The sequence below is a fragment of the Scomber japonicus genome, chromosome 14 (genome assembly GCF_027409825.1).
Source record: "Scomber japonicus isolate fScoJap1 chromosome 14, fScoJap1.pri, whole genome shotgun sequence".
In the NCBI taxonomy this organism is placed as follows: Eukaryota; Metazoa; Chordata; class Actinopteri; order Scombriformes; family Scombridae; genus Scomber; species Scomber japonicus.
Window position 1 is genome coordinate 9,485,380 of NC_070591.1, and position 27,455 is coordinate 9,512,834.

The window sequence follows — 27,455 nt, forward strand, 5'->3', positions numbered from 1 at the left end:
TGAGGGAGAGACAGCGGAGGTAGTCGACTGGAGTTTAGAGGAGAGCGGACGTTATTCATCCTGGTTACACAAACTTTCATATGTTTACATGAACTGCAATAACCCCATATTAACCAGATGAAGACAGGACTCAGAATCAGAGCTGGATACTTACAGTTAGCAGGATTTTATAATCAACTTAATTAAAGTAAAATATGAATGAATGTATTCACCTTAAAAGCCACTAAAATCTGGTATTTCTCTAAACTTGTAAGTAAAGAAGCAACAATCAAAGTTAAAGTTCAGATAACATGTGTTAAGCTATTATTATTTATTTATTTAGAGTTTAACACTCATGAACTTGGAAAGTCTTCATCAGAACTGGGTGTAGTTTGATCAGATTTGAGATAAGTGGGCAGAAAATATGAACAAACAACCCCCTCAAATGTCATCTGATTCAGATTCATTCAAGAGTAACTAATAGTCTGATTGATAGACGGAAATACCTGACATAAATCTCCCATGTGGAATAATCTGATTGACTGTTGGCAGAAAATAGTGTGTTCATGTGTGATCCCGTCGCTCACATCAGGAAACTGATTGAGAAAATAGGTTTGAATTTTTAAGGTATTTCGTCATTTCAAAGGTTAACTCACAGCAGCAACATGGTGATATAAAACCAGCCCCTGAATAGTGTCTTCAGTGAGATAATTGCAGTCCATGTAATTACTGTCAAATGTATTATGCATGAGAAGTTTTATTTCTTATTTTTATATAATGGTTAGTTGGTTTTATGGGTAGATTTACAGACTGGAGTAAGAGTATTTGAATGTTACGAGTGAACATAAGGTAATTCCTCTAAAATACACTATATCACGTGACAGTCATACACAGTTTTTGGTGATAATATCCCAAATATTCCAGAAACTGTCCATACTTTCACCTCAGTGACACCAATTTTACCAGAGATTGTCCTCCATTTTCAACTCATTTTGTAAATCTATATTAAAGTCAGTGTGTTGGGAGGCGATGAGGTAATGAGGTAATCCCACCAGTATGTGAGAATTATCCTCAACTTCCTGTCATGGAAATAATGTGAACAGAGCTACAGAATATATCCTCCAGTTAGAAGCATCTCGGTGTCATGTGATCGTGATAGAAAGCTGCTTCTATTAGCGAGAGGCTATCGCTCCTCTGTTTCTATCATACAAGAAAACTACATCCCTTAACAATGTGCGATAGGAACACTGATGAATGTATTGCAGAGCAATAACAGCAACAGCAGATTTACAGTGCGGGGAACTGTCTCCCAAATATTCAACACCTAACACTATACACATCATACTGTATATACTTGTACACCATTGGACCATGACGTAATCCAGCGCAAAACCAAAGGTCATTTTGATTCATTATAAATCTTGTTAATGGAAACACAAGTTCTTCATTACATGAGTATTACTGGCATTACCGGCACTGCAACGTGTAGCATCATATAGCTACGAGGCAGAAGGAACATTCACAAACACATCTAAACACAACACATGCTGGTATATGTGTCTAGTTTTACAGTCCAACTGGGTAAAATATCTGCCAATAAAAAAAAAGTTCAGATTTATTAAGCATGCCTCTAGATGAATGTAAACATTTTTTATTACATTGGTACAACATGTGAATCTGGACTTAATTTGGACCACATTTACGTGCTTTCTTGCTGCGTGTTAGATGGATACCACTCTCATGTTTGTCAGTTAAATATGAAGGTACTGCCGACAATTAACAAGGTTATATCTAGTTTGTTTAATCTGCACAAAAACAAGTAACAGGTGGTCATATGCTGGACTCTCTGCTCATTACCTAACAAACTCCAGGAAATCAATACTCACTAATCAATAGTGAGCTTCAGAGGCGCTGTGGGGTGGATTGTGTTACCGTTTGACAGGACCAGGTTAGCTGTTTCCACTGTTTCCAGTCTTTATGCTAACCTAAGCTTCATATTTAGCATGCTTCTGATAAAAGTGGTATCCATCCTCTCATCTAATGATCCTTTTTCTCCAAAATGTCAAACCATTGCTTTACAAGCAATGTGCAAATCAAAGAGTTTGCTGGTTTAGAGATCAATATGTCCGGTCTTCATAGAGTAGAGTGACGATAACGTGTTCAAATCAGACTGCAGTTATCTTTTATAGTGACAGGTTACATTTTCTTAGCAAGTAGCCACTCCGATCTCATTATCTGTTATTTTTACATGTACATATTTTGTTTGCACTTCAAATTGGAAAAATACCCCACAATTTAAGTCTTAATAAAAAGTCTAGCTTACCCAAACAGCTGGGTTGCAGTTTAAAAAAAGATATCTTCCTCATTTTTGGATTTTGATTGGATTTTTCTTCCCTTTTCCCACAGTGACACCACAACATCCCAAAGGCACATCTCCAAGACATATTGAGTCCAAAACAGCATAATTCCTCTGTGCTTTAAAAAAAAAAATCTGTTATTGTTGGTGAAAGATGAATAAACAAAATATAAAGTATGAACAGCTTGTTGAGTAAAAATATATTTCATATGGATGCAGGACGGCTTGAAGAGTCTGACCTGTGAAAATAATCTACCCAACGGCCTCCACTCTGTCCAGCAAAGTGGAGAGTATTAAAAAAAAAAAAAAATGATACAGAACGAAAACTTTCCTATCACCAACATGAAACCCCCAGTTTTTTCTCCCATAGGAGATGCAGGCACAAAACACAAGTTACAGAGACTGAAAACAACAGCTGAACTGATGACGACGCATTTCTAAACGGCGGTTTGCAAGCACCTGGTAACGCACCGAGCCGGGACACAGATACCACTTCCTGTTACTCACCAGACAGGAAAACTAAACTGAACAGAGCAAGCTGAACTAGAGAAGACACGGTTGCTGTGGGAAACCAGAATGGGTGATAATTTCCTGGACAGAGTCAAGCGATCAGCACCTAAAAATTCTGCTTTGGGTTCCCATGATATACTGCAACAAGCAACAATCCTCTCACTTAAGATACATTTCATCTATAATGCAAATATAAGGTACACAATAAAATACTGCACAGACAAAACCGATGTCTTACAGTATATTCACCACCATATTTTTCTCTTTTTTCCCCAAAATGGACTTCTTAGGCCTCAACTACTTTGAAATATAGTGTATCACAGAAATCTCTCTATATTAGCATTAAGACTAAGGGCAAACAGAAATAAAAAGGCGACCCTGAGTTGCTGAAAGGTCCATTCTGGGGGGGTAAAGAGTTTCAACAAGCTGCAGATAGAAGTGAAACACATAGTTTAGCAAATATTCTCATATTGTGCTTGTGTATATTCTATCTTGTGTACTTCTATGTGCAGCATTTTGAAATTAACCCTGCGCTTGAACAGGCCAACGCAACTGTTGCAGGATCAGGCAGCTGGCTGGGAGCTTCAGGAGTGTGTCTGTGTGTGTCTGTGTGTGTGTGTGTGAGAGAGAGAGAGATCATCTGGAGGAGGAGTGAGACTTGTGAATCAGTCTATTCTCCTCCTGCTCTCTGCTGCCCCGGTGCACCCACAGATAGGAGTCCCCAGGTCAGTGTTTGGCTCCTGGGCTTCACCTGATGGCTCGACCCCTCGACTGAAGGCCGGGTGTCTGAGGCGAGGCTGTCACGTCCTCAGCTTTAAGATGACCGTGGCTAGGATGAGGAAGAAAGTGTTCCAGCCCAGAGTGACCGCGAAGCCACGCCACACCATCAACCGAGACAGACCCCAACCTGTCGGACAGATTTATGTTTACATCCATTATTTAGATAGAGTCCATAGCACACAATCTTCATTATCGATTCATCTGCCAATTATCGTCTTAATTAGTTGATAATTTGCTATAAAATATCAGATAATAGTGAAAAATACCTGTTGTAACTTTCCACAAACAGCCCAAAACCCAATTGTACTCAATTTACAGTTATATACAAACTCAAAATAGCAGGAAGTCTTTGCATTTGAGAAGCTGGGACCAACATATGTTTGCCATTATTTGCTTAAAGAATGACTTGAAAGATTAATTCATTACCAAAATAATTGCTGATTAATTTCCTGTGAACTTATTGTTTAATCAATTAATTGTTGCACCTCTAAATCTCACCAACACACCATTTGAGTGATAGTCCAGAATAGCCACTGCAAGGAGTATTTGGTGAGATTCAACTACTGTTTGCAAAGTCAAACATGAATTTTAAAGGTGCAGTGTGTCGGATTTAGTGGCATCTAGTAGTGATGTTGCAGACTGAACACACCTCCCCTTGCCCTCCCCTTCCAAGTGTGGTAGGAAGAACCTACCCAGATAGCATATGTCAGCAGGCCACTTCAGGCATTGATGTGGCACTGCTGGCCTTCTTCCGGCTCGGACAGAATGGATGTGGCCTTTTTTGATAAAGATGTGGTGCTCTTGGGTATAAATATTCACGATGTGGGCCTATTCTGGTTTATCTGTTTTTTCTAGGTTTACATACAACATTGCTATGGCTTGCTTGTGGTCCAGATCTGAGGAACAGGAGTGGACCACCCAAGTGCCATCATTCCATGTGGTATGTGGACCGGATTAAAGTGCCCAAAGTAGTAGGTGTGGGCTGAATCTTGGCTACAACAATTTTGCTATCTGGGTAGGAAAAACACAAAAAACGCTCAAAATGTGAAAGCCAGTGTTTTGTTTGTCCACTCTGGGCTATTGTAGAAACATGCCAGAGCAACATGGTGGCTTCTGTGAAGGGGGACCAGCTCCCTATATAGATAAAAAGAGCTCAGAATAGCTAATAAACAGACCTTGTTTTCCTTTATTCATGTACTGTATAAGATTGTGTTCATTAAAATCGTATCCATAGAAACCAACATGGTGTGGGTTAATTCAACCAGAGAATTTGGCAGGATACATTGCAATGTTCAAAAAAAAGTTTCAGTTCACCCCCCCAACCCCAAATTGAATTCTGACACTGCCAACTTCAGCCTGTGTCTCGTCTTCCACTTCATCTCTACGATAAGGTTTTCAGCAGGAAATAGCTCCTCTGACTTCCTGTGCTTGGCTTGTATCATGTAACATGAATGGAGCTCGGGCTGTCGCCAGGTCTTATTTTTCAAAGGCAACGGGATCAAGAGAAAGAGAAAGATTGAGAGACAAGAGCGAAACAACTATACCTTACATTCCAGGAAGCAGAGTTGCACAGGATCCAAAGCTGATTAATGATTCAGACGACTGGCTATGTGGTGCATTACGTGTACATGCATGCACTCGTGTGTCCGTAGATGTGACCATAACACACACTAACTACACATTAGATAAGCTATGGTAGCTCCTACTGTAAAACAAATGAGAGTAGTGTAACACGTATACATTACCTCTGTACATGATACAGCGGAGAGCTTCGGAGGCGTACGTCTGAGGAAGTGCCAGGCTGATGTAGCGGAGAGGATAGGGGATACACTCCACCGGCCAGATGATACCTACAGTACAGAATAGATAGGATGTTGTGTAAGATGTCATTTACACCTTCTGTTAAGATTCAGTTTGTATCTGGTTATTCTATCCTGATAATGAGCCCCCATAAAGCATTTAAACAAGCTCTGGTTTCTCCTGCTTTTTCCTTGTTGTGACAAAAGGTTGTTTTTTTTTTAAATTTGGATTTCTATTAAACCAGAAGTAATACATTATAGGGGTGAAATAAAGAAAAGACATGGTCTTAAATGGTCTTTATCAGCAAACTTAGTTTGCCTAGTTGTCATGGATTGCAAATGTTCAGATTTCCCTTTTTGTCCGTAGACTTCAAGGACTTCAGGTCCATGATGACTTTAATATTCAAAGATTCAAAGGTGAAGATCATATCATCTTAAAGTCCAGACCAGCTACTAAAGGGATCTCATGGTGATAGTTCAACACCGGCTTTTGGATGATAAGTTATTAAAGGATAAGGCTTTTTCTGTGTTTTTCTTATGTGCAGAGCCAACAAATTGTTATCCTGATATATCTTCCTCTGTGTCGTAGATCTCTGTTGTCCAAAAACTATTAAAAACACATCAGTGAGCCACACTGCTGCACTGGGTGACATGTTCCTTCAGCCTAAAGGCAATAGTTACTGCAGTTCGTTCAGAAACGGCTCCAAATACTTATAACAACAGTCACGTTTTCAGTCTCTGGAGAGTTGTTCCATGACGGCAGATGTACTACACTGTAAATTTCTCAAGCAACTTTAGTACAAAGTCAAGAGGTTGTGATAGGTAGCACGACAAGCTAGTAAAAGACTGTAAAGAAAATCACGTTCCCACACATGTTCAGTAGTGTCTGCCTTACACAGAACTACTCTCTGGGGACTGAAAACATGATCGCTGTTATTTGTCTTTGGAGCCGTTTCTAAACAAACAAACATGCCAAAAAGTCTTTGTGATGAAGAAATATGTCACCCATAGCAACAGTGTGGTTCATTTAATAGTTTTTGGGCAACAATGGAAGTCTATAGCTGGGAGGGTTATGACAGATCAGGCTTTTGATACACATACAATACTTGTAAGTAGATCAATTCATTGTTTTTTTGGCTCCAAACATGAGATTTGTTAACAATAAGAAAAATATAGAAACCAGCCATATCCTTTAAATTGCAACAATTCCATAACAATTGGTTAAAGTACATTCACAGAAGATCAGGAGATATGATTGAAAGCTCCACAACTGCTACCACATGGACCTTGTAGTGACAGTGTTTTCTCAACAACATGATCGATGCTGCAGCGACTGTGAATGAGAGTACAATCACTCCATCATGGTGGGAGGAGTGCTGGAGAAACCAAAGTGGTATTTCGAACAGAAAGAAGCGACCTTGCTACCGGCAGCGGTGACGCATCGAACCCACAGCAAAGACATTTATCTCGAGCTACAGCGGTGACATGTTTGTGGTTTCTGCTGGCAATAATTAAGTTTCTACCTGTGGCTGTGGCAGGGCTACATGAACGGATGACCTTTCAATGTCCTGAGTTGTGGTGTGAAACCGTGCATAAAAGGCATGTCGCAGCGTCGTTAAAATGGTTAACGGGCTGCACTCATATGGTGCCTTTTAACCTGAGCAGGACAAAGTGTGCCTCTATTTTTTATAGTGTATAAAAAGATATAATTTGAGGTTTAGTGTCTTGTTAAAATTAAATTCAAGAAACTCTGCCCACAAGTTCTCCTAAAGCCCAAACAGCCTTCCTGGTTAAATAATGGTCCAAAAATCAGTTTACACTCACATGGATTGTTTTTATTACTTTAAGAGAAAACAGGCTGCTTTAACCGAAGAGAGGACATTATATTGTTCAAACACACACACAACACAAGCCTACCACTGAGGATGAGGTTGGGGTAGAAGATGCCCAGGGAAGCCTGATTGGCGCTCTGCTCGTCATCAAGAGCAGCTGAAATGACCAGGCCGAACGAGATGCCGGTGACGCCCTGCAGCACGATCAGAATGATGACCAGCGTTAAGGAGCCTTCATTAGGCACCTGCAGACAAAGAGATGGATGCGCAGGGCTGAGAAAAGATAACAGGCTCATAATTTTTTTTTTTCATGCACAAAGCCGCACTGAACCTAAAAGTGGCAGATAAAATGTTGAAAAACAAAAAGACAGACATAAGGAGAGTCAAAGTCAGACCAGAATGGCAATTGCAGTGTCATACTCATTATTTCTATATGCACAAAAGGGTGCTTTAGGTTATTAATGCAAAACGGTCTCAAGTGACTCTTAACCCTTACATACTGTTCAGAGTCATGTGTGAGCTGTAAAAACAACACATTTCTTTTAGCCAGACTTTTCCTAATGTGACTCACAGTATACAAAAATGGAAATAAAATGCATATTTCTTTCATTTTTGTGCAACTGGTGCACATTTTATACATGCAAATGTACAAGTCTGACCTGTGTTTATTAAACAAATTCAAAAATCAGCATTAAAACGTATCATTGTATTAATCATATTCTATCAAATGTTCTCCTGGATCATAAAATAGTGATTGAGAATGTCTTTTTCCCACAAGATGAATCAAAAATGTATTAATAGGTAATTTATGAATTTATGTATTGGTGTAGAGAGTCAGAACAGTATGTGAGAGTTAATGAACTTTCACACACTCCCACTTGTAGGAGGCAATGAGCAACACCAAAAACTACAACTTTCCATTGTTTTTGTGCATTTTTAAGTCATTATATATTCATCTCTTCTGGCTAAAATTCTAGTTTTTCTTATTCTTTATAGTGTCTATGTCCTCACGTTTACATTCAGTAGGTCTGATGACTGAAATTATGACAGAATGACCCATAGTCACAAGACTTACACAGACACAGCTTCATTTGAGTTAATTACCATGTATTATAAAGGCTGCAGACTATTTACGACACACTCAGCTTTGTTTTCATACTGAAACAGAATTTCAAGTATAACACATATTTGTGTAGTTTACAGTGTTTATGCTTAATGTTGTGTGTATTTTCATTATACAGCACAGCTTACAAACAGTTAAATATGCAAAATGACTTTCAGCATCATCTTCATCACCACAGACAGCAAGCGATAAAAGCTCTTGAAGCACTAAGAAGCACTTGCACTAGAGCACTAGACAGGTTCACACATTTTTTATGTCTGTCTTGAAACAATATTCGGATCCCTATACTGTATGAGCACTGAAACAGGTTTCTGTTGCTATAATCATCCTCCTTGTTCATATTGTCCATTTAAGAAATCAATTCTTAAAGTGCTTTGAATGAAAGTGATGGGGGACAAAATCCACTATCCTCCTTCTGTGCTAAAAAATATACTTAAAAGTTCTTTTTAGTGCCAAATTCTCTGTTTTTACTATAATTCTTCCACTGCAGCTCAACAGGGGGAAGAGAAACAGAAAAGATATCCACTTGATTTAACCTTAACTCAGACTGTTGAGGCATCAAATTAGTATTAGATAAACTTTTAAGTAGATCTCTAAACAAAACGAGGACTGTGCATTTTGTCCCCAATCACTTACATCCTGAGAACACTTGGAAAGGGATCTTTTTTACGGCCAGTTTAAGTAGGAGGAATAAAAAACTGTGATCCTATCCTTTGAGTGCTGCTTTGGGAAACGTGTGTAGAAATTTAAGAATGTTTGTAGAAACGCCCTTAGGAAGCGCTCTTAACTTCTACGATGGATCGTTATCGGGAAATGAGGGCCAGTACTCTGCACTGATCTGTAGCCAAAATAAAGCAAGAGGGGAAAAGAAACGTGGATGCTGATTAAGTTTGGTTGTAAATTATGCAGACAGACGTGACTGCAAACAAAGCAGAGGTGTGGAACAATTTAATAATAAAAAACTGAGAGCAAAGTCTGCACGTCTCAGCTCAGTAGATTCAGGTGATAACTTCACTCAAATCTGCAGGCATGTGGAAGACTTGCTCCTGCTGTGTGTGTGTGTGTGTGTGTGTGTGTGTGTGTGTGTGTGTGTGTGTGTGTGTGTGTGTGTGTGTGTGTGTGTGTGTGTGTGTGTGTGTGTGTGTGTGTGTGTGTGTGTGTGTGTGAGTCTGTGTCGGTGCACTTGTCCTCAGTGTGTTAAGACACTATCCGTCTCCCCTGACAACGTGCAAAAATAGACCTGCACCGAGAGGCCACATGACCACTCGGTTGCCACAGCAATCAAGGGCTGTTGTCGTGGCGATCCCAGAGTGATCCCTGGATACGGAAAACGCAGGGAGTGATTTATGGAGTGGTGGTCTCTTTGGACTTCAGCACCTTAATTAACACGCCCATGCACGTCTTCACGCACACACGCACACACACACACACACACACACTGTAAGTCAGAGACGAGCACACACCCATAAAAGCACATGTCTGCATGGACCTGACACACAGATACAAACACACACACACACACACACAAATGATATCTATCCTATTTTGCCTAAGTGCCTTCACCTTGTATTGATTTCATACATATGTATTGAAAATCAATGGGGAACAGAATCACCATGTTCACAATGGATCAATGTTCTCACAGTAAACACGACCCTGCTGACCTTTAGAGCATGCCAGACACACACACACACACACACACACACACACACACACACACACACACACACACACACACCATATTTCCTCACAAGTTTAAACAAAAAACAACAAACATCATATTTTGGAGGATCAAGGTGAATTATTATCAACATAATTATGGTTCCCAAACTGGATCTTTACATGCAGGTAGAGTCAGATAGTTGATGATGCAGTAAAAATGCAAATGACCAGGGTAATAGGCCTGCTAGTTTCGTGAAGCATTAACCTTCAGAGCTGCTCCCTGCACGTCAAACTCTCTGCAAACCAGATCGTGTTAGGCAGAGCTGTAACGATCATGCAATTAGTCGAGCTTGGTTCCAGTTTTTCCCATGCGATGTGGTTTTTCTTTGTCATATTAGCTCATGATGTATCATAGAAACCTTTTGCTGTATGTTGTTAGTCAGTCAAAACAAGCAAATTGAAGACATCACTGTGGCCTCCAAGAAACTGTAAATGCAAGTTTTTCACTATTTTTTAAATATTTTATAGACTAAAAGATTAATAGAGAGCATAGTATAAAGATTAATCAATAATTATAATTAATTAGCGACCTTGTAGAGGCTTTGAAAGAGCCCTTTAATTCTATACAGTGGATTTGGTGGTGAAATAGTGCAGAGAATATAAGACTTCAGCCTCATTTAAACATAAATTGACAATGTTGTGGTCTCAATAAACAGTATTGACCCTGTGGTCTGTTTTTCTGACAAGTATTGGCATTGCAATGAAGATGTGTGCTCCTGTGTGTTCATGATACCTTGATGTGAAAACACAGTCAGCTTTATTTGTATAGTAAAACAATTCTTTAGGCCTTTATTTATTTTTATTGATCATTTGGTTGTTTTATTACTTCTCCGATATTGTCCTGCAGCTACGAACGCCCCTGCGGATCTTATTTTTGCTGCTTATCTAAAGTGTGTTTGTGTGTGTGTGTGTGTTTTTTTTTACAGTGTCTGTGCTGCATGTTGTTTGTTAGAGTAGCTGTCTGTTTTATTGACTGTGTCGGAGAGTCGAACCTTGAAGACGAGCAGTATGAAGAGGAGCAGCAGGATGATCTGAACGCTGATGACAAAGAGCTGAGAGAAGAGGTGAGCTAACATCGTCTCCATGGAGCTCACACCTGGTAGAGAGACACAGAGACACAAGCAGAGAGAGAGAGAGAGAGAGAGAGAGAGAGAGAGAGAGAGAGAGAGAGAGAGAGAGAGAGAGAGAGAGAGAGAGAGAGAGAGAGAGAGAGATGTTAATCATGATTCAGTTATAAATAATAATCTCTCTGAAAGCTCTTTAGATATCAGAGTTAAACAGGTCATCACAAACCTCTCTTATCTAAATGGCTACAACAAAATCTAGATATATTATTAATACTTTAAAAAAAGTAAATTAAAGATTCCTACAAAGTTATTTATCATTTTAAAGCTGTAAATCAATAATTCATCATGTTTAGAAAGAAAACAGCTCCTTCTTGCTGGTAAATATTCTGCAGCGATCATGTAACTCCCCCTGCTGGTTGAATCTGAAATTACACTTAAAAGACACAGCTTGGATTCAATTAGCCAGCCTTATTCTGTGTACAATGTCTGTCAACAGTGCTCCATTACCAACTTGCAAAGGATTTGAATAAATATACAAATGAAATGCAGACCTGATGACATTCAAAACAAACTAACAAACTACTGACAACCTTAATTGTGTTATAAAATATGACATTTTGAAGCAGAGAAAAGGAAATTCAAGAACTGTACGAAGTGTTTCCTGTAGGTGTCTTTTTATTTAAAATGCGTTACTTTTTATGAAGATAAAGTGCAGGAATAGGCGTATAAGTAACTTATTTCATGCTTGTGAAGGCTAGGAGCAGTAAATATAACTAAAATCATCTAATTATCTAATTTAGGGGTATTTTTGGGGCCAACTGTTAAATGTTTAGGGAAGCAACAGATGCAGAAATGATCAATTATTATCAAATCAATCAATTATAAATTTCACACTACATACTAATTTACACAGTATATACTATGTACTGATTCTAGTAGTACACAGGTTTTGCAGTTTGTCACAGTTGCATAACTATTTAGTTTTGCTTTAATTATTTAACTATTTTAATCTGTAAACTATTTCTGTGATCTGTGAAAAACTTTCAATAGATATTTGTTGTTTTTAAATGTGCTCTCTTTTCCACCCAGCTTTTTCCTTTTTCTTTGCAGTAGCACATTGAAATGTTTTTTAGTCCGCACACTGACTTTCTCGAGTTTTATACATTTTCTCACTTACCTAGCAAAAACACACAATATACTCAAACCTGCATAAAATTAGTAGTTGTATGAAACTAGGACACAGATTTTTTATTTGTATGGTAGTACAGGAGCTGTGTGAACTGTGACATCTCACCTGCGACCCAACATCTGTCCAGAAGGCCCTCCTTCCTCTCCAGGACAAAGGAGAGGGCCGTCAGACCCACAGCCAGGTAGAAGGTGATACTGGAGGACGAGAGGAGGAAAGAAGTTAAAGATATGTTAGCATGAAGCTTCTTAGTGAAGGTTTGCTGTTTCAACCCTAATGATACAAGATAGGAGACAAGCTTCTTCTATAATTAGCAGCATCTTAACCCCGCATTAACTGATTTTTTGGCCATTTAACAGGCAGCTGAAACAAGTTGTGAAACATATCATTGCTTTAAAGTTGATATGTTGAACTTGTTAGCTTATTTTTTACACATCTAGCAGTTATGGAGTAACATCATTCATCAGGAGTCATGTTTCTGTCCACCTGGTGAATGTAAGTCCAATATTCGCTCTCTTTTAGCTCTGTTTTTGGCTCTTTAGCTGCTAAATGTTCCACTATGTTCAGCTAGTGGCTAACTGTGTCTGTTTGCCATAGCAGCAGGTAGCGTACAGTGATTTTTTACAGCCTTTTCTCTAAAAACATCGTCCTGCTGCGGCCGAAACAACTCTATGAAAGCGTTGAGACTGAACGAAAACATTAAAGTTGTATCCGGATAGCTAAACAATGAGCTGAAACTTACTATGAAGCTCCCTCCGTAAAGCAGAGGGGAGCTGCAGTTTGTATGCTATTATGAAAAATATTGACTGTAGCTGCTTTATAAATTCCCCCTTATAATAAACCCACATCACACTGACCTGAGCACAGCTCCAGGTGTCACAAACGTAGTGAAGTCTGTGTTTTGGCTGCCATAGATCGGCTCTTCAAACTGCAAGCATTAAAATAGAGTTTGTATCATCAGCAGACACAACAACTGAAGCTGCACATATACAGTATTTATGGGACTTTTATTTCTAGAATACTTTTATCTATTTATGAGATTTAAATGTAAAAAGCCTTTGTACATTTCTATATATTCTGTTGTTTCATAACCACTTAATTACCTTTATCGGCAGGGCGACCAGGTAGGACAGACTTCCCAGCTTATTATCCACAAAAGCCTGAAGATAAAACACAGTTTAACATTGTCAGTAAAACATATTTAATATATTTATATTGCAGGTTGTGCCCTGTTAGGGAATTTAACATCATTGCTTAATGACTTTCAGTAGAATATATATGTTTTAACTCAAAACTAACAAAATGAATTATTAAGTTTTTATTTTACTAATATGAGGAGTCTGGACAAAAGAAAACAGTTAATAAACATTAAAAGTTATTGTAATAATAATAATAATAATAATAATAAGTAAGTGAGTAATAAGTAATTTAAAACATCAGATAAAGAAAGTTAATATTTACCTGAAAGGCCTCGTGTAGTTTCTTCTGCAGCATGAAGGCAATTTGTCGATCTAGAAAAAACAATATTAGTGAATGTTAACGCAATTGTCTGTACAATATGTCATATCTCGTGTAATTGATTATATTTCTTAGAGGAAAATGTAAAGTACAAGAGTAATTTTAATCTTTTCCTTGACTTGTTTTTCTTCCTTATTTTATGAAACACGGGGCAGATGAAGAGAATCTAACACCGAAACAATATGTTCAGTATTTCCAAGATAGTCATTTCTGGCATGAAACACTGGATATTGCTAATAATGAACTGCAGTTGTGATAAAATAGCTGTACTGTATATGTAATGACTGTTTCTGCTGTTTGCATCTTACTCGTCAGGTCCAGCCAGACGTGCACTGATCCTCCATCGACCACCTCTGCAGAAACCTGCCGCTGCATCATCCTGTAAAATTAGAAGCATGGACGTTATCTGAAAAACATTTTAACATCCAGCTGCAATCATTAAAACTGGAACACAAGTGTTGCAATAAAAGCAAAAATAAAAGAGGCACACGATGCTGAAGATGCTGATTGAATATTTCCTTTGCATGTTATTTAATATTTGACAGTTGTGTTAGTTTGTGGAGTTTCAACATTTTTTATACTTTATAACATTATTACTATTTTGTACGGATACATTTTTTTATTATTGATTGGTCTGTTGATTCATTTCTTGATTCATTTATTTTAACCCTCCTGTTGTCCTCAGGTCAAGGAAGGACAGAAGGAAGGACAGGAGGAAGGAAGGAAAGGAGTAAGGAGGAAAAGGGGAAGGAAGTAAGGAGAGAAGGAAGGAAGGAACGAAGAAAGGAAGGAAGGAAGGAAGGAAGGAAGGAAGGAAAGGAGTAAGGACGAAAAGAGGAAGGAATTTAGGAGAGAAAGAAGGGAGGAAGGAAGGAAGGAAGGAAGGAAAGAAAGGAAGAAAGGAGTAAGGAGGGAGGAAGGAAGGAAGGAAGGAAGGAAGGAAGGAGGAGAGAGCAAAGAAAGAGGGGAGGAGGGGAAGAAGGAAGGAAAAATTAAAGAAAGAGGGAAGAAGGAAGGAAGGAAAGAAGGAACAGTCAAAAGAGATGGGGTCAATTTGACCCGGGAGGACAACACACGGGTTAATGGATGTCAAAAAATTAAATAGGGATTTCCAAGGGTTAGGGTCCAAGATGATTCCTTTGTATTTCATTAGTAGACAATTTTTGTTAATCGACTAATTGATTAATGTCTTCTTTTTAGGCCAAATAATAGACAGATTACATTATAACATCAACTCCTTACACCTCACACAAATATTTATATATAATCAACAGATGCAAACTTTTCACCTCATGAAATCACATCTGCTCTCTGTGAGTGATTACATAATTTGAACCTGTAAACTTAATTAGAGTTGACTCCATATGTCAAACAGGTATCACATGACTGAAAGAGCAATTAAAGAGACACCTTTTTGTTGTTCTTGTTCATCTCTGTCACACGAACAGCACATGATCTAATGAGACTGAGGCATTATAGACAGGAAGGACCAGACTGTCTACCCAGGCATCAGTCACATACAAAGAACTGTGATTCACACCTGAGCAGTAACTTCTGCCCTTTACTCTCCAGGACTGACTCATCCTCACATGATGGCAATCTTGAGGTGTCAGTTGGAGTGCTTTCAAAGTATGTTTATGTGTGTCAAAGGAGAGAGAGGAACAGAGAGATCACAAAGAATCTCAGGTGGGAGAAAGAATAAGTTTTAAATCCACATTTCAGGAAATTCAAGGTGTATTAAAATTCAGATTCAGTTTCAGTCAGCTTTGAAAGCACCGGGAGTCTCATAACAAAATAACCATTCACATGATTTTCAATGTTAATGAGAGTTAACTGAGAAGACTTTTGTGATTTGTGCACACAAAAATGGATGCTACTCATGGCTCAAAGTTTGTCCTGTCCGTAATAATGTCTCTATTGTACATTTATAATAATAAATTTCCCCCTTTTTGAAGAACTGCAATGTTAGACCATGTTTGTAATACCTACCTGTGCAAAAAAAGGAACTATTCAGGTAAGAAAAACCAGGAAAAGTAAATAGGGCAACAAAAAACATCACAGGTCACATGACAACAAGACAAATCATGCCTGTACAAGTTGAGACATGTCAGGTCAGACTGTAGCTACAGGATCTGTTTGGTAACTTTTTTCCTCGGAGGCAACAAGTGACAAAGCTACGTTTTTTTATGGTGACCAATGGTTATCTCTAAATGTTCCCTAAGTATGTAATCTCAAATGCTTCAAGGCTGACCATGGGGGTGTTTGAAAATCTGAAATTCTTAGCATGAAACAGGTGTAAGTGAAGTTTTAAGTGTTGCTTTGAGCAGAAACCAACGTAACTGTGCACTTTACGCTTCCATTAACAGTCATTAGAGTTCATTTTCTTGCTGTTTTGTTTGCTGGAGGACTTTTTTTGTTACCTCCAAGGGATATAAAAATGGAACTGGACTAGGTTACAACTAATACTACAGATTAGATAAGACAGGGTGTTTATTTGCATTTCAATTCTTTACATTTTTCTTACAGGATCAATTTTATTTCTGGGTTTCCTCATGTTGATACACAAGGGAGCTACAGAGTTCATGACATCTATGTGAAGAAAAGAGGTTAGAAAGGATTGATGTATCAAATATAGTCCAAACCTGACGTATATCTGTTATGTGTACTTTCACAGCCCATTTTGACATTTAAGTAATTAATAATGAAATGTTAGATGACATTGACACAGAAAGTGATTTACAAATTAGTGATGCAACATTTTTCAGTCCCACTTTTTGGCAAATACCAATTATTTTAATCAGACACTATTGGTGCCGATATTGATCCAGCCTATGTTATCAGTACATCTTTGCTTATATTGCTGTTTCTCTCACCTTTTTGTCAGATAACTGGTGAAGTTTTTACCAATGCCGATGACACCCCAGTACTCTCCATTATAGATCCCATTAAAAGCGTCTGCATGAGACAACGGCACCTATGGATATAAAGAACAGATGTAGGTCAAACATTATAGGATCAATTTTTAACTTTTCTAAATCAACTGAATGCTGACTGAGTTTCTACTATATGACTACACATCAGTTCAACACATTCAAAGCTTCTGATGTTTGTTATTGAGCTGAGTGTCTGTCACACATAAAAAAAACACCCCAAACTCCCCCCTCTCCCCTCCACAAGTTTCTTAGAAAATGTCAGACTTGATGTCTGTTCTGCTAGGAATGGAAATGAAACAAATTTGTTGAAAGTCAAACTAAATTTAAATTTAGGAACTGGTAGAGAAACTGGTGACTTCCTTTCCAAGAATTTCACAAATGTACGATCACTCTGAGCTCTGTGACATATTTTCCCACTCAGTTAGCCACAAAACACACACACATGTAATAAAGTAACAATCTTTCATGCAAGAATGAATCAACATAAACAATCCATAACACAAATATATCTGAATAGATCAAAAGATCTGGAGGATATGTATCTGGGGAATAGAAAGAGAAAAAAAAGTACAGACAGTACTGGTTCCTCTTTCGTTGTGTGACAGACTATTAATATTAATGCCAATCAAAGACCAAATAAATACCTGGTGCACGCTAGAGTTGTCCAAGAAGGACAGCAGTGATATGCTGTAAGCGGAGGAGGACGTCTCGTTATTCACCACGGCAACATCGATTTCCTTTGGGTCTCCTCCCACACACAAACAGATCAGAGAGATCTGAATGACGGGCAGCAAGAACTGGAAACACAACGAGCTGCGAGCACAGAGGAAACAGTAACAGTCATAAACGCTGCACCTGCATGTCACTTACCAATGACATGCAGGTGCAATCATAACTTCTCCTATTAATTACTACATATTACTACTACAGTGTTATATAGTGTTAACTTTGACATACCCTGGCATTCTCTTCATCCGCACCATGGTTTTGATCATCAGTGAAGAAATGTTTCTCCACTTAGGCAGCACATGTCTGGCTCGCACCTTCCAGTCCGCTGTACAGTCACACACACACAATAGAGATATACTTTAAACGGTGATGCTCCACACAAACAGCAAGCCAAAGGTATTTTATATATCAGTATTTACATAATGTCCCACCCTACTTATATATTTATCACCCTGTAAAAAACAGGTTGATTGTAAACTGAGTGTCAACATCTGTATTTCAGTCACTAAAATGATGAATGAACTTAAACATGAACAACATGTCCTCCAACCAGATCACAAAGCAAAAGTGATTATAGCAAGAAAAGGGAGTGATGCACAAATTTTTGTACAAGATTTCCTGAAAGGCATTTTTATGGTTTTGCACTGGGTTGGAAAAGAGTTCAAAATCTAGATATATATTTTAAAAAAAGAAAATAAAAAAGAGCTATAGAGAGAAACCCAAACCCTGGTTCCTTTCTCACCTCTGCACATCCAGCCAGTCGTTGCAGAAATTGTGGGACACAGACTCACAATTGTGATGCCAGAAATGTTTAGGGTGGAAGGAAGTTTTAGACACTGTTCTATCACTTCGGATACTGTGAGGTGTTTCCCATCATTAGTTTTAAAAGGCTTGATTCTTAAAATAGCAGAATGGCAAACATTAAAGAAGACAGAGTTTAAATGTGTCTTCTTTTATCTCTGTACTATGAAGTTTCATAATTAAAACCACTCTAGTAACTTTCACATATATTTCTAAGCAGCTATTTCCAAAGATGGAGGCATCCAAACCATCCCATTTTAGATAATATTAGCATTTTGTAACAAAACTTTATATATTATATAAACCGTCTAATAAACTCAAATAAAACCAGTTTTACATGTTTCAAATCAGTACCTGAATATTTAGGGAATTCCTCTACAGGTCCTGCTCCGAGCCCGAGAATTGGACGACTCTCATCCCGCCCACTCTCGAATGATTGGCTGTTCTCCAACGCCCCACCCTGCGGACTGGACCCTCGTTTAGAGTCGATCTGGTCCGACGTCTCACACAGCTGTAGGAAGGCGTGCTCCAAAGTCTGCAAGAGATAATACACAGATATCTTCCGTAAACAGGCAGACAGGTTTTATTGGTTTCTTTCTTTGTTTTCTTCTCAATGAGTTCCTTGTTTGTTTAATCTCACCTATGTAAAGATTTTTTGTCCCTCACAACTGAAGTTGTATCAGAGAGAGAAGTCAGATTACTGTTTCCTTGTCCATTTGTTAAGTGCAAAATCCCTTGGTTGGGTTTTGATTATGCATCTCATTTTCAAAATTACAATAATGTGGCAACAATTTACAGTTTGAAAAGCTGCATCATTACTTATGAAATATTTAAAATGCCTAAATTAAACTGCACATTGCTTATTTGTATGTTCTTCGTATGATTGGACACTTTATTGTTTTTCATTTCAGCACTGATGATGTGTCTCCATCTCAAAAAAGAAAAAAGAAAACCCTGAAAACTGATGATGATGCTTTCTAGCTTGCAGCTCTCTGTTGGTCAACACTGAATTGTAATGCACTGCTTCACTTTCACTTTGATTTTAATTTTTAATGTGGCAGAGAAATTTAAGTCACAATTAAAAAACACATCATTCAGTTGTAAAGGACAATAAAAACTAAATTACTGTGCTCTTAACAACATTTTAATTGCATTATAACACAATAAATGCTTACATAACAAGAAATAAATTTCAATTAGATTTGTTTTTCTTTCGACATTTTTATTCTTCCATAACTACAAGGGCATTACCCCTTCACTGTTGCCTTTCAACAATTGTGAACAAAACTGAGAAACTCTCAAAGAAACTTCCTTTATGGTCCCATGAGAAGCTACTTCCCTAACTACCAGCACCTGTGGGTGAGAGCAGAGCCACAGAGCCCCTAAGGGTTTTAAAAAGTACTCACTGTTGCACTGTGCTGCTTCATGACGGCGTCTGGAGGACCCTCAGCCAGCAAGCGGCCGTTCCGCATGAGACCAACCTAAAGAAAGGACAGGAGCGTTAGCCGAATGTGGAGAGATTTGTTTGATAAAGTGTTATTTATAAGTGATACTCCTCTATTATCAGCAACTGTGGTATCATTCTCCATATGCAAAAAAAAAAAAAAAAGTTAAATTAGAGCTAAATTTAAGTTAAATTTAGAGGAGCCTGAACTGAGGGGCTCTGTAACGAATCAATATATGATAAATAGAAAGGTTTTATTAACTCTTACATCATGCAAAGTTATTCAAGTATCCCCAGAATATGAATTACTGTGAATGCGTATCACTCTCATTTATGATAATGTCATTGGAGCATCAGTTGTATTTCATCACATCAGGACCAGTTTTTCGAAATCTTCTTTTGTGACTAAAGTAGGTTTTTGTCTGTGTCTGTGTGTGTGTGTGTGTGTGTGTGTGTGTGTGTGTGTAGTAGTAGTAGTAGTAAACCCATCCCATCAATCTTTTTAGTGGGTCAAACAGGTTATAAACAAAATTTGCAGTTATGTAATCAAAGTCTCCCAACTCATCAACAGAGCATTTTGTGACGACCTAGCAAAGCTCATTTCTTGGTAGTGGAGTGACGCATTTCTACTTCATCTGACATAGTTCTGTCAAGGTGTATCAGTCACAAAGACTAAAATGAATAAGCAGATCTACCTCATTCTCCCTCAATCACTGCCTGCCTATCATTTAATCCAGCATGGAGAGACATGAGCGAGCTGATGGGTTCCAGTGGAGAATTTCAGTCTCCCAGTTTACATGTAGCTGCATCATGGAGAAGCTGAAATGCATTTGGACCTCATTTTGTGCAGCTTGAGAAAAAGCTTGAGTTACGTGGTAGCACAGGCAAGAGTTTCAGTCTGAATATGACGACACACACACACACACACACACACACACACACACACACAAATACTAGCACTAACAAGCTGATGAACTGTGGCTCTGTGACCTGGTGATACAGATGCTGATGTTTTCCACCTATTCTCACTGTCACTGCCAATATTTTGTGCCAATATGTCTTTGAAGGCACTGTCAATCACTTTATTATCTCTGCAACACTTTAAGCCTGGATGGGATTGTGCATTTGGTTGTGTGTGCATGTGTGTATCTGTCTGCAGCTCATCTTGCATGCTACTGGACCCATCAGCCTTATGACGGCCTCTGCAGTGGTTCGCCATTTTTAAAAACCTATTTTATAACACTATTCTTTTATGAGCATATTACACTTTGGCCTTTTCAGCAGTCCTCGCCATTTTATAATATGTGCTACAACATAATAGAAATCTTTTCCGGCCATCAGCTAGACTAAAAACAAGGTTTACCTAGTGTGTCGCAGGCCACATTTTAGCTTTTGTAATGGCTCAAAAATTGACATCCATAGAAAGGTTTGGTCTCATCTTGAACTGGAACATCTGCTAATTATTCCCATAACTGATATGTTATGATCTTCTAAAGTTGCGTACGATATGACATCTTGATTGTACAGACCTGGTGGAGATCTGCACTGGGGAGTGTTAACAAGTGATGTGAACATGTGATCGACAGTGTGCAGGATTTGCACTTATGATCCGACGCACCTCCCATAAGACTTTCTGGAGTGTAAGAATGCTTATATGTGTTACATGCCAATATAGCTTAAAGTCAGCCTTTTAGCACAGTGAAAAGCCTCTTAAATCACATTCAAACCATCATGAGACAATTAATTCTCCACTGAAAAAGGAAAAAAGACTGAAGAAAGTGATGCATGAAACTCACAGATATCCCCAATTCATAATGAGGCCAGTTTAAAATGTTTCAAAGTTTGACTCTCATACATACGCATAAAAGGACAAGCCACATACATACAGTACAGTAAGCAAGCTAGGGAAGGAGTTTAGAGGTAGTGGTTTGTTTGGCCTGAAAATAACTCGCACTACTTCAGCACAAACAAACAAACAGCTAGAGTATGTTCCCTTTATTTAAAAAAAACGCTTACTCAGTGTCATGGGGGTGACAGATTACTGTACAAAAAAAGGGAAGTGACATTTTAGCTTGTGACAGTCTCAAATATCTATTATGACTGTTACCTTTGTATGTTTACTTACACCCTTTACAAAAGCAGAAACGAAAGGCCATATAAATTTAAAACTGTTGCTGACCAGCTGACACTGTCGCCACAATTAATGGGCGTTGACACATTATGGGATCATTGTAGAAGTATATAACATTAGAAAAGAGTCATTGGGTCATTTCTGTAAGTTTGCTAAACATTAGTCACTATAAGCCAGTGGTCACATCAGACTAAGTAAGGTTAAGCATGCAACACCAATTAGTGCATAAAAGTGAGCAAATGTGTGTTTTATATAAGAAGAAGAAAGTTTTTTTTATATTTAAAGTTACATAAATTGTCCCAGCTGTTTCCTGCTTATCCGAGCAGTCTCAATCTTCTCATCTAGAGAATTTCGCCAAATATTGAACGGTATGTTTAAACAAAAAGGAAACTTCTGGTCGACTAATCTGCAGTACAAACTTATAACTGTAAAGTATTCAGCTTTAAGGAGTTCATACAGAAAGGAGATTACAGTGGAAACAATGACTGAACTCATAGAATAACTGGATTTATGCTGAGCCAAGCATTAGTTTGACTGGCAGTGACGGCGACATGGGTGATTATTAAATGTACTGTGAATATGTGAAGCTATGGGCTTACTGTTTGAAGGCTATGCTGTTGTAGTGACTCGTTGTACTGTATTAAAGGCCCTGTTGTTCTTGAGGATGATCATTTATTATAAATCTATAAGCTTTCAGTGACTGTATGTGCACAAATAAAGCTTCTCTGATGACTCCGTTTTTTAAATGTGTATCTGAATTACTTTAAAGTTTCTCTCTGACTGTTTCTTCACACTGTCTGTATTTGTATGCTGGCAGGGTGCGGTTCACAGTATGCAAAATGATCTGAACTGATTTTTTTCACTTCCTGCAAGTGCAAATGTCCAAACCGGTCATTTAATGCATCACACCACAATCGGATGATAAGAATCACGTAATCTTAGCCAATAAAAGCCTTTCATGTGAAGGTAATTAGTTTCACAATATGAATTATTACACATTATCTATCAGTGTAAATTACGGAAAACTATAATAACCAGTGTCTCCAAATCACATCCATTTACAGACAGTATTTAGAGGATAAGGCTGGCTGTATCATACATTATTCTTACTGTAACAAAACTTCAACAAACAAGTGTGTTAGTCTGTCTCTCATTCCTCCGAAACTTCTCCACTGTCCGTGGCATTCAGCTCATTTTGTTTCAATTGAAGATATTTTTTAAAAAAGGTCACAAATATGTATTTCAATTAAAATAAGGCAACTGCAGGGGCAACTGGGCACTGCAGTTTTGAGCAAATTTGACTAAATCAGGAGTATTTTATGCATTTTGAGGGACTATTCTCAGCAGCGGATTGATACACATTTGGTGCTCTAGTCTATTGAGTGTTTAGGGAAGCAGGACTGTGTGTTTGTATATGTGTGTGTGTGTGTGTGTGTGTGGGCCTGACTCAAAAATGAACTACTGTATTGTACAATGTTCATCGTAGTGAAAGAGCATGTCATCTAGTGCAACTGTGCGGCTCATTGATGTGTTATTAATAGCTTTTGAATAAAGGATACAACAAAGGATCATCAGCCTTTAACACGTTTTTTTTTTAATGGGTTTGTGATCACAAGGCTTTTCCTTTGAACTGAATCATGAACCTTAACATGAGCAGTTAATTGAGTATAAAACTAGTAACCAATTAATTGAACTAGTGACCAGAAATGTGAGCAAAGGCCCTTTTAATCCAGTGAGATGGAAAGTAAACACACAAGAGAGCTTTTATACCACCTCCATAGGATGTTTTTCATCCCTCAAATTGAACTTTTGTCCCTCCTGTCAAAACTAATAAACAATAAACTTCTTACATGTTGAGACAGAACTGGTCTTTTCAAAGGACTCATTGTTTCTCTATGAGGGGGCGAAACATAAAGACCAGTGTGGACGTGATGCTTTGTTCTATTGATCTTGTGGCTGTACTGAATATTTGAGAGTGTGCATGTGCTTACTTATGCATAATTAAGTTATGTGTTTAAGAACATGCATGTGAGCTCTGTGTGTGTTATCTCACCACGTTGGCTTGCCTGGCCTCCTCTATATAGTGTGTGGTGATGATGACGGAGACTTTCCCCGTCTTCACAATCTCCACCAGATGCTGCCAAATCCTGGAAAGAGGAGCGAAGAAACCAAATAAATTGCATAACACTCAACCCGCTCACTAATAGTTTTCCTAAAGACTGAAAAAGCGTACGGCTTGGCCAGCAGCAGTTTTACTGCCAACCGTCTGATCTGATCAGGCTTTGTGGTGCTATTACACAATGAGACATGGTGCATAACACTGAGAGAGTCCAGCGTGCTCTCCTGAAAGTGTTTCTGACTTGTTTCCTTTCTGTTAAGAATCACAATGGTCCTGCAACTAACAATTATTTTCATTGTCGAATTAATCTGCTTATTTTTTTCTTGATTGATCGATTGACAAAAACAGCTTCAAAATATATTCACAATATCCACACAGGGAGGTGGCATAGGCTTGTTTATTCTGACAAAAATACTAAATTTACTACAATTGAAGACCAAGAAAAGCAGTAACATAATTTGCATTTTCATAATTGTTGCAGCTCCACAACAGAACATACACATGAATGTTTATATTTCTTACTTAAAAAACATTTCTCAGTTGTACAGTTATCACACTAAAGCCACTTCTATCTTAAAGTCAGAAACATTTGAAAGCTTTTTGCAGCTTTTTCAACAATATAAAGCCTAAAACAAACACATATCATAATGTAAACAGGGCCTTCTGGACACCACTGTATTCTGAAGAGGTGTTTGAGAGGTATTTTCAATACTGTTAGAGAGTGTGAAGGGTAAGGGAACATCTGCAGTTTTAAAAGGTAGGTCACATAAAGCCACATCACACCTACAACTCAACTCAAACTAGCTAACAATATCTGGAATAAAAATGACAGCTAATTGAATTCAGCAGAAGTAATCTATATTCCTATATATAATAAAATATTGATATAAGGTCAATATAGTGATAGAAAATATTTGGTCCAGGGTTTGGTTATTGAATTATAATGATATAGCTTAACGTTTGTATTTTCTACAGTTTGTGAAGCATTTTTTTAAAAGGGTGTTTTTTGCCTTTATTTGACAGTTGCTGGCAGAGAGGCTAACAGGAAACGGGGCGAGAGGAAGGGATACAACATGCAACAATAGTCCCTTGCCCGACTTGAACCTGGGATGTGGCAATTATGTGGTATGCATAGTAACCACCCGGTTACCGAGGCACTCACTCAGTGATGCAATTTTCAGACCTTGTTCAACCACTCTTTCCAAATAAATTGAAAATCAAATGTGTGCCTGCTTCGCTACCATAACTGTATTATGAGTCATATGTCATCCTTTTTTCTCTCTTTCGCTCTGCCTTTCATAGCTTTCTGTCACTCTCTACATTGTAGGTCAAAATGCGAGTCAAAAATGCCTTGACAAAGAAAAATAGAAAGAATTCATAAGGCATCAATACCTTGAATTTTATCACATTTATGAATAAGGGTATTTATTTAGTTTGTTGCCATGACAACCCAATAAAAAACAAGCAAATATATTCATATAAAATGTAAATCCAATGTTAAATGTATGTCCAATGTTGGGTCTGACCTCCAGTAGCACTACGGAAAAGACTATGTGCATAAAAACGAGGACGCGCATGCACCCCAGATAGCAAAATCACTGTGGCCCAGATCTGACTCTACAGTTTCAGCACCTTCATCTGGCCCACATACCACATGGAATGATGCCATTTGGGCGGCCTGCTCCTATTTCTCAGATCTGGGCCACAAACAAGCCATAGCAATGCTGTCAACAAAGAAAAACAAGACGAAGCAGAACTGACCCACATCCTGATTACACAAACCTGAGAGCACCCACATTTGATTTGGGATATTTGGGCCATATTTTCTATTTTACATTCAGGCCATTTCAGACTCGCATCCATTTTGCCCGGGCAAGAAGAAGGCCAGTAGTGCCGTATAATTGGACAGTCCTACCAATGGTTTCACACCATTTAAATGAGCTAAAGGTGACTGTAATGCACCAAGAAATAAATACTAAATACTTTAAATACTTAAAACTTGTTAGAGGATAACCACAATAGATTTGGGTGAGTAACACTTGTGAACATACCGCATGGTGCACATTAAAGGGATGTTTGAAATGACAATAGTTTATGCGTAAACAACAAGGGTCAGCTTTACAGGACTCACACAAGTTGTAAAACAGCCACCATGGGAAGAGATTTTATAGACACGCTTTGTGATACCAGACGAAACAACTATGGGTGTGTCTGTGTTTGTGTATTTACATACTTTGCCCTGAGCACAGGGTCCACTCCTACTGTTGGTTCATCCAGAATGAGGAGCTCTGGATTCTGAAGCAGAGCCGCTCCGAGAGACACTCTACGCTTCTGACCCCCACTGTAACACACACATACACACGCACACACACACACACACACACACACACACACACAGAAACAAAGAAAGCAAGTGAGAAAACAAAATGAGTCAAAGGGATGTCAAAGGTGAATCTCCCACATTTCTGAATGGTTTTCGTAACTAATAATTCACCTCGCCTCTCACATGCATGCCTCTCGCTCCTGAGGGAGCCAAAAGTAGACAAAACCTGCAGGACAAACCTGCCTGACAACACACAGATGAAAACAACAAGACCCAAGCGAGAGACTTTGGGGAAGACGGAGGCGTTTTGACAATTTGACCTAATTTTGTAACTAGTATTTAAAAAAAACACATTTCTTTTACACGTATCACACTTTAGAAGATTGATTCTAAGTTGTGATAATGACAAAAGAAACAAGGTAATACAATACAATACATTTGTTGCATGGTATGTTTTTTTCATACCAGGAATATTTTTCATATTATGCATAGTAAACAACCTGTGAGTGAGGAGAAGATGAGAAGCCTGTTGCAGAATCACTGAAATAAAATGACTGTTATACATCAAATCTATTGTAAAACTGCCAGTAAGAGTTTTATACAGGCGTTGTAACTCAGTAACATGACAGGCTGTTACACCACACAAGACATAAATATTACATGAACTGCTAATGAAGCTGGTTTGAGGGGCCTCTTTGAGAACAGAAAGGTCTTTGTGACGAAGCTGGGATGTGAATCAAAAGCCACAACAAGAGATGTTGATAACTCTTCCTCTAGTAACTGCAGAATATAAAAAGAGGTCATTAAGTAATCTACCGCTTTTATTGATGTTTGTCAATGCCGGAGACGAAAATGTCAGTCTCCTCTTATTTCTTGCAGTAGGCTGTACTAAGCGTTAAAGAACAAAGTCTGATTTTTATATATAACATCCAACAAAAACATTTGGTGAAATTCCCAACTCTCTATTTTTAATCCATACTGCGCCACTGTTTCCTTTTATAGCTTGGGAAAAAGGCTCTTTGGTCTTTCTGATTTCCTCTGTGGAGCTGACAGTAGAAGTTCAGCTGCATGGAAAGATTTTCTAAAATAAAAAGTTCATAGGA

General features: G+C 38.3%; 1 protein-coding gene across 1 annotated transcript in view; it reads right to left on the bottom strand.

Annotated features, from left to right (window-relative positions):
- Positions 1–3,605: 3,605 nt before the first annotated feature.
- Positions 3,606–27,455, bottom strand: part of abch1 (ATP-binding cassette, sub-family H, member 1) — a 32,350-nt gene continuing 8,500 nt past the window's right edge. Inside the window, exons 5-20 of the mRNA XM_053332885.1 lie at positions 26,263–26,370; positions 23,964–24,057; positions 19,742–19,816; positions 18,690–18,870; positions 17,763–17,859; positions 17,450–17,618; positions 16,746–16,846; positions 14,181–14,251; positions 13,816–13,865; positions 13,458–13,514; positions 13,212–13,282; positions 12,463–12,551; positions 11,094–11,197; positions 7,342–7,501; positions 5,371–5,475; positions 3,606–3,752 (exon numbers count right to left, since the gene is read on the bottom strand). Of these exons, the coding sequence (XP_053188860.1) occupies positions 3,646–3,752; positions 5,371–5,475; positions 7,342–7,501; positions 11,094–11,197; positions 12,463–12,551; positions 13,212–13,282; positions 13,458–13,514; positions 13,816–13,865; positions 14,181–14,251; positions 16,746–16,846; positions 17,450–17,618; positions 17,763–17,859; positions 18,690–18,870; positions 19,742–19,816; positions 23,964–24,057; positions 26,263–26,370 (1,639 nt within the window). The 3' untranslated portion in view covers positions 3,606–3,645. The remainder of the gene's footprint in view (positions 3,753–5,370; positions 5,476–7,341; positions 7,502–11,093; positions 11,198–12,462; positions 12,552–13,211; positions 13,283–13,457; positions 13,515–13,815; positions 13,866–14,180; positions 14,252–16,745; positions 16,847–17,449; positions 17,619–17,762; positions 17,860–18,689; positions 18,871–19,741; positions 19,817–23,963; positions 24,058–26,262; positions 26,371–27,455) is intronic.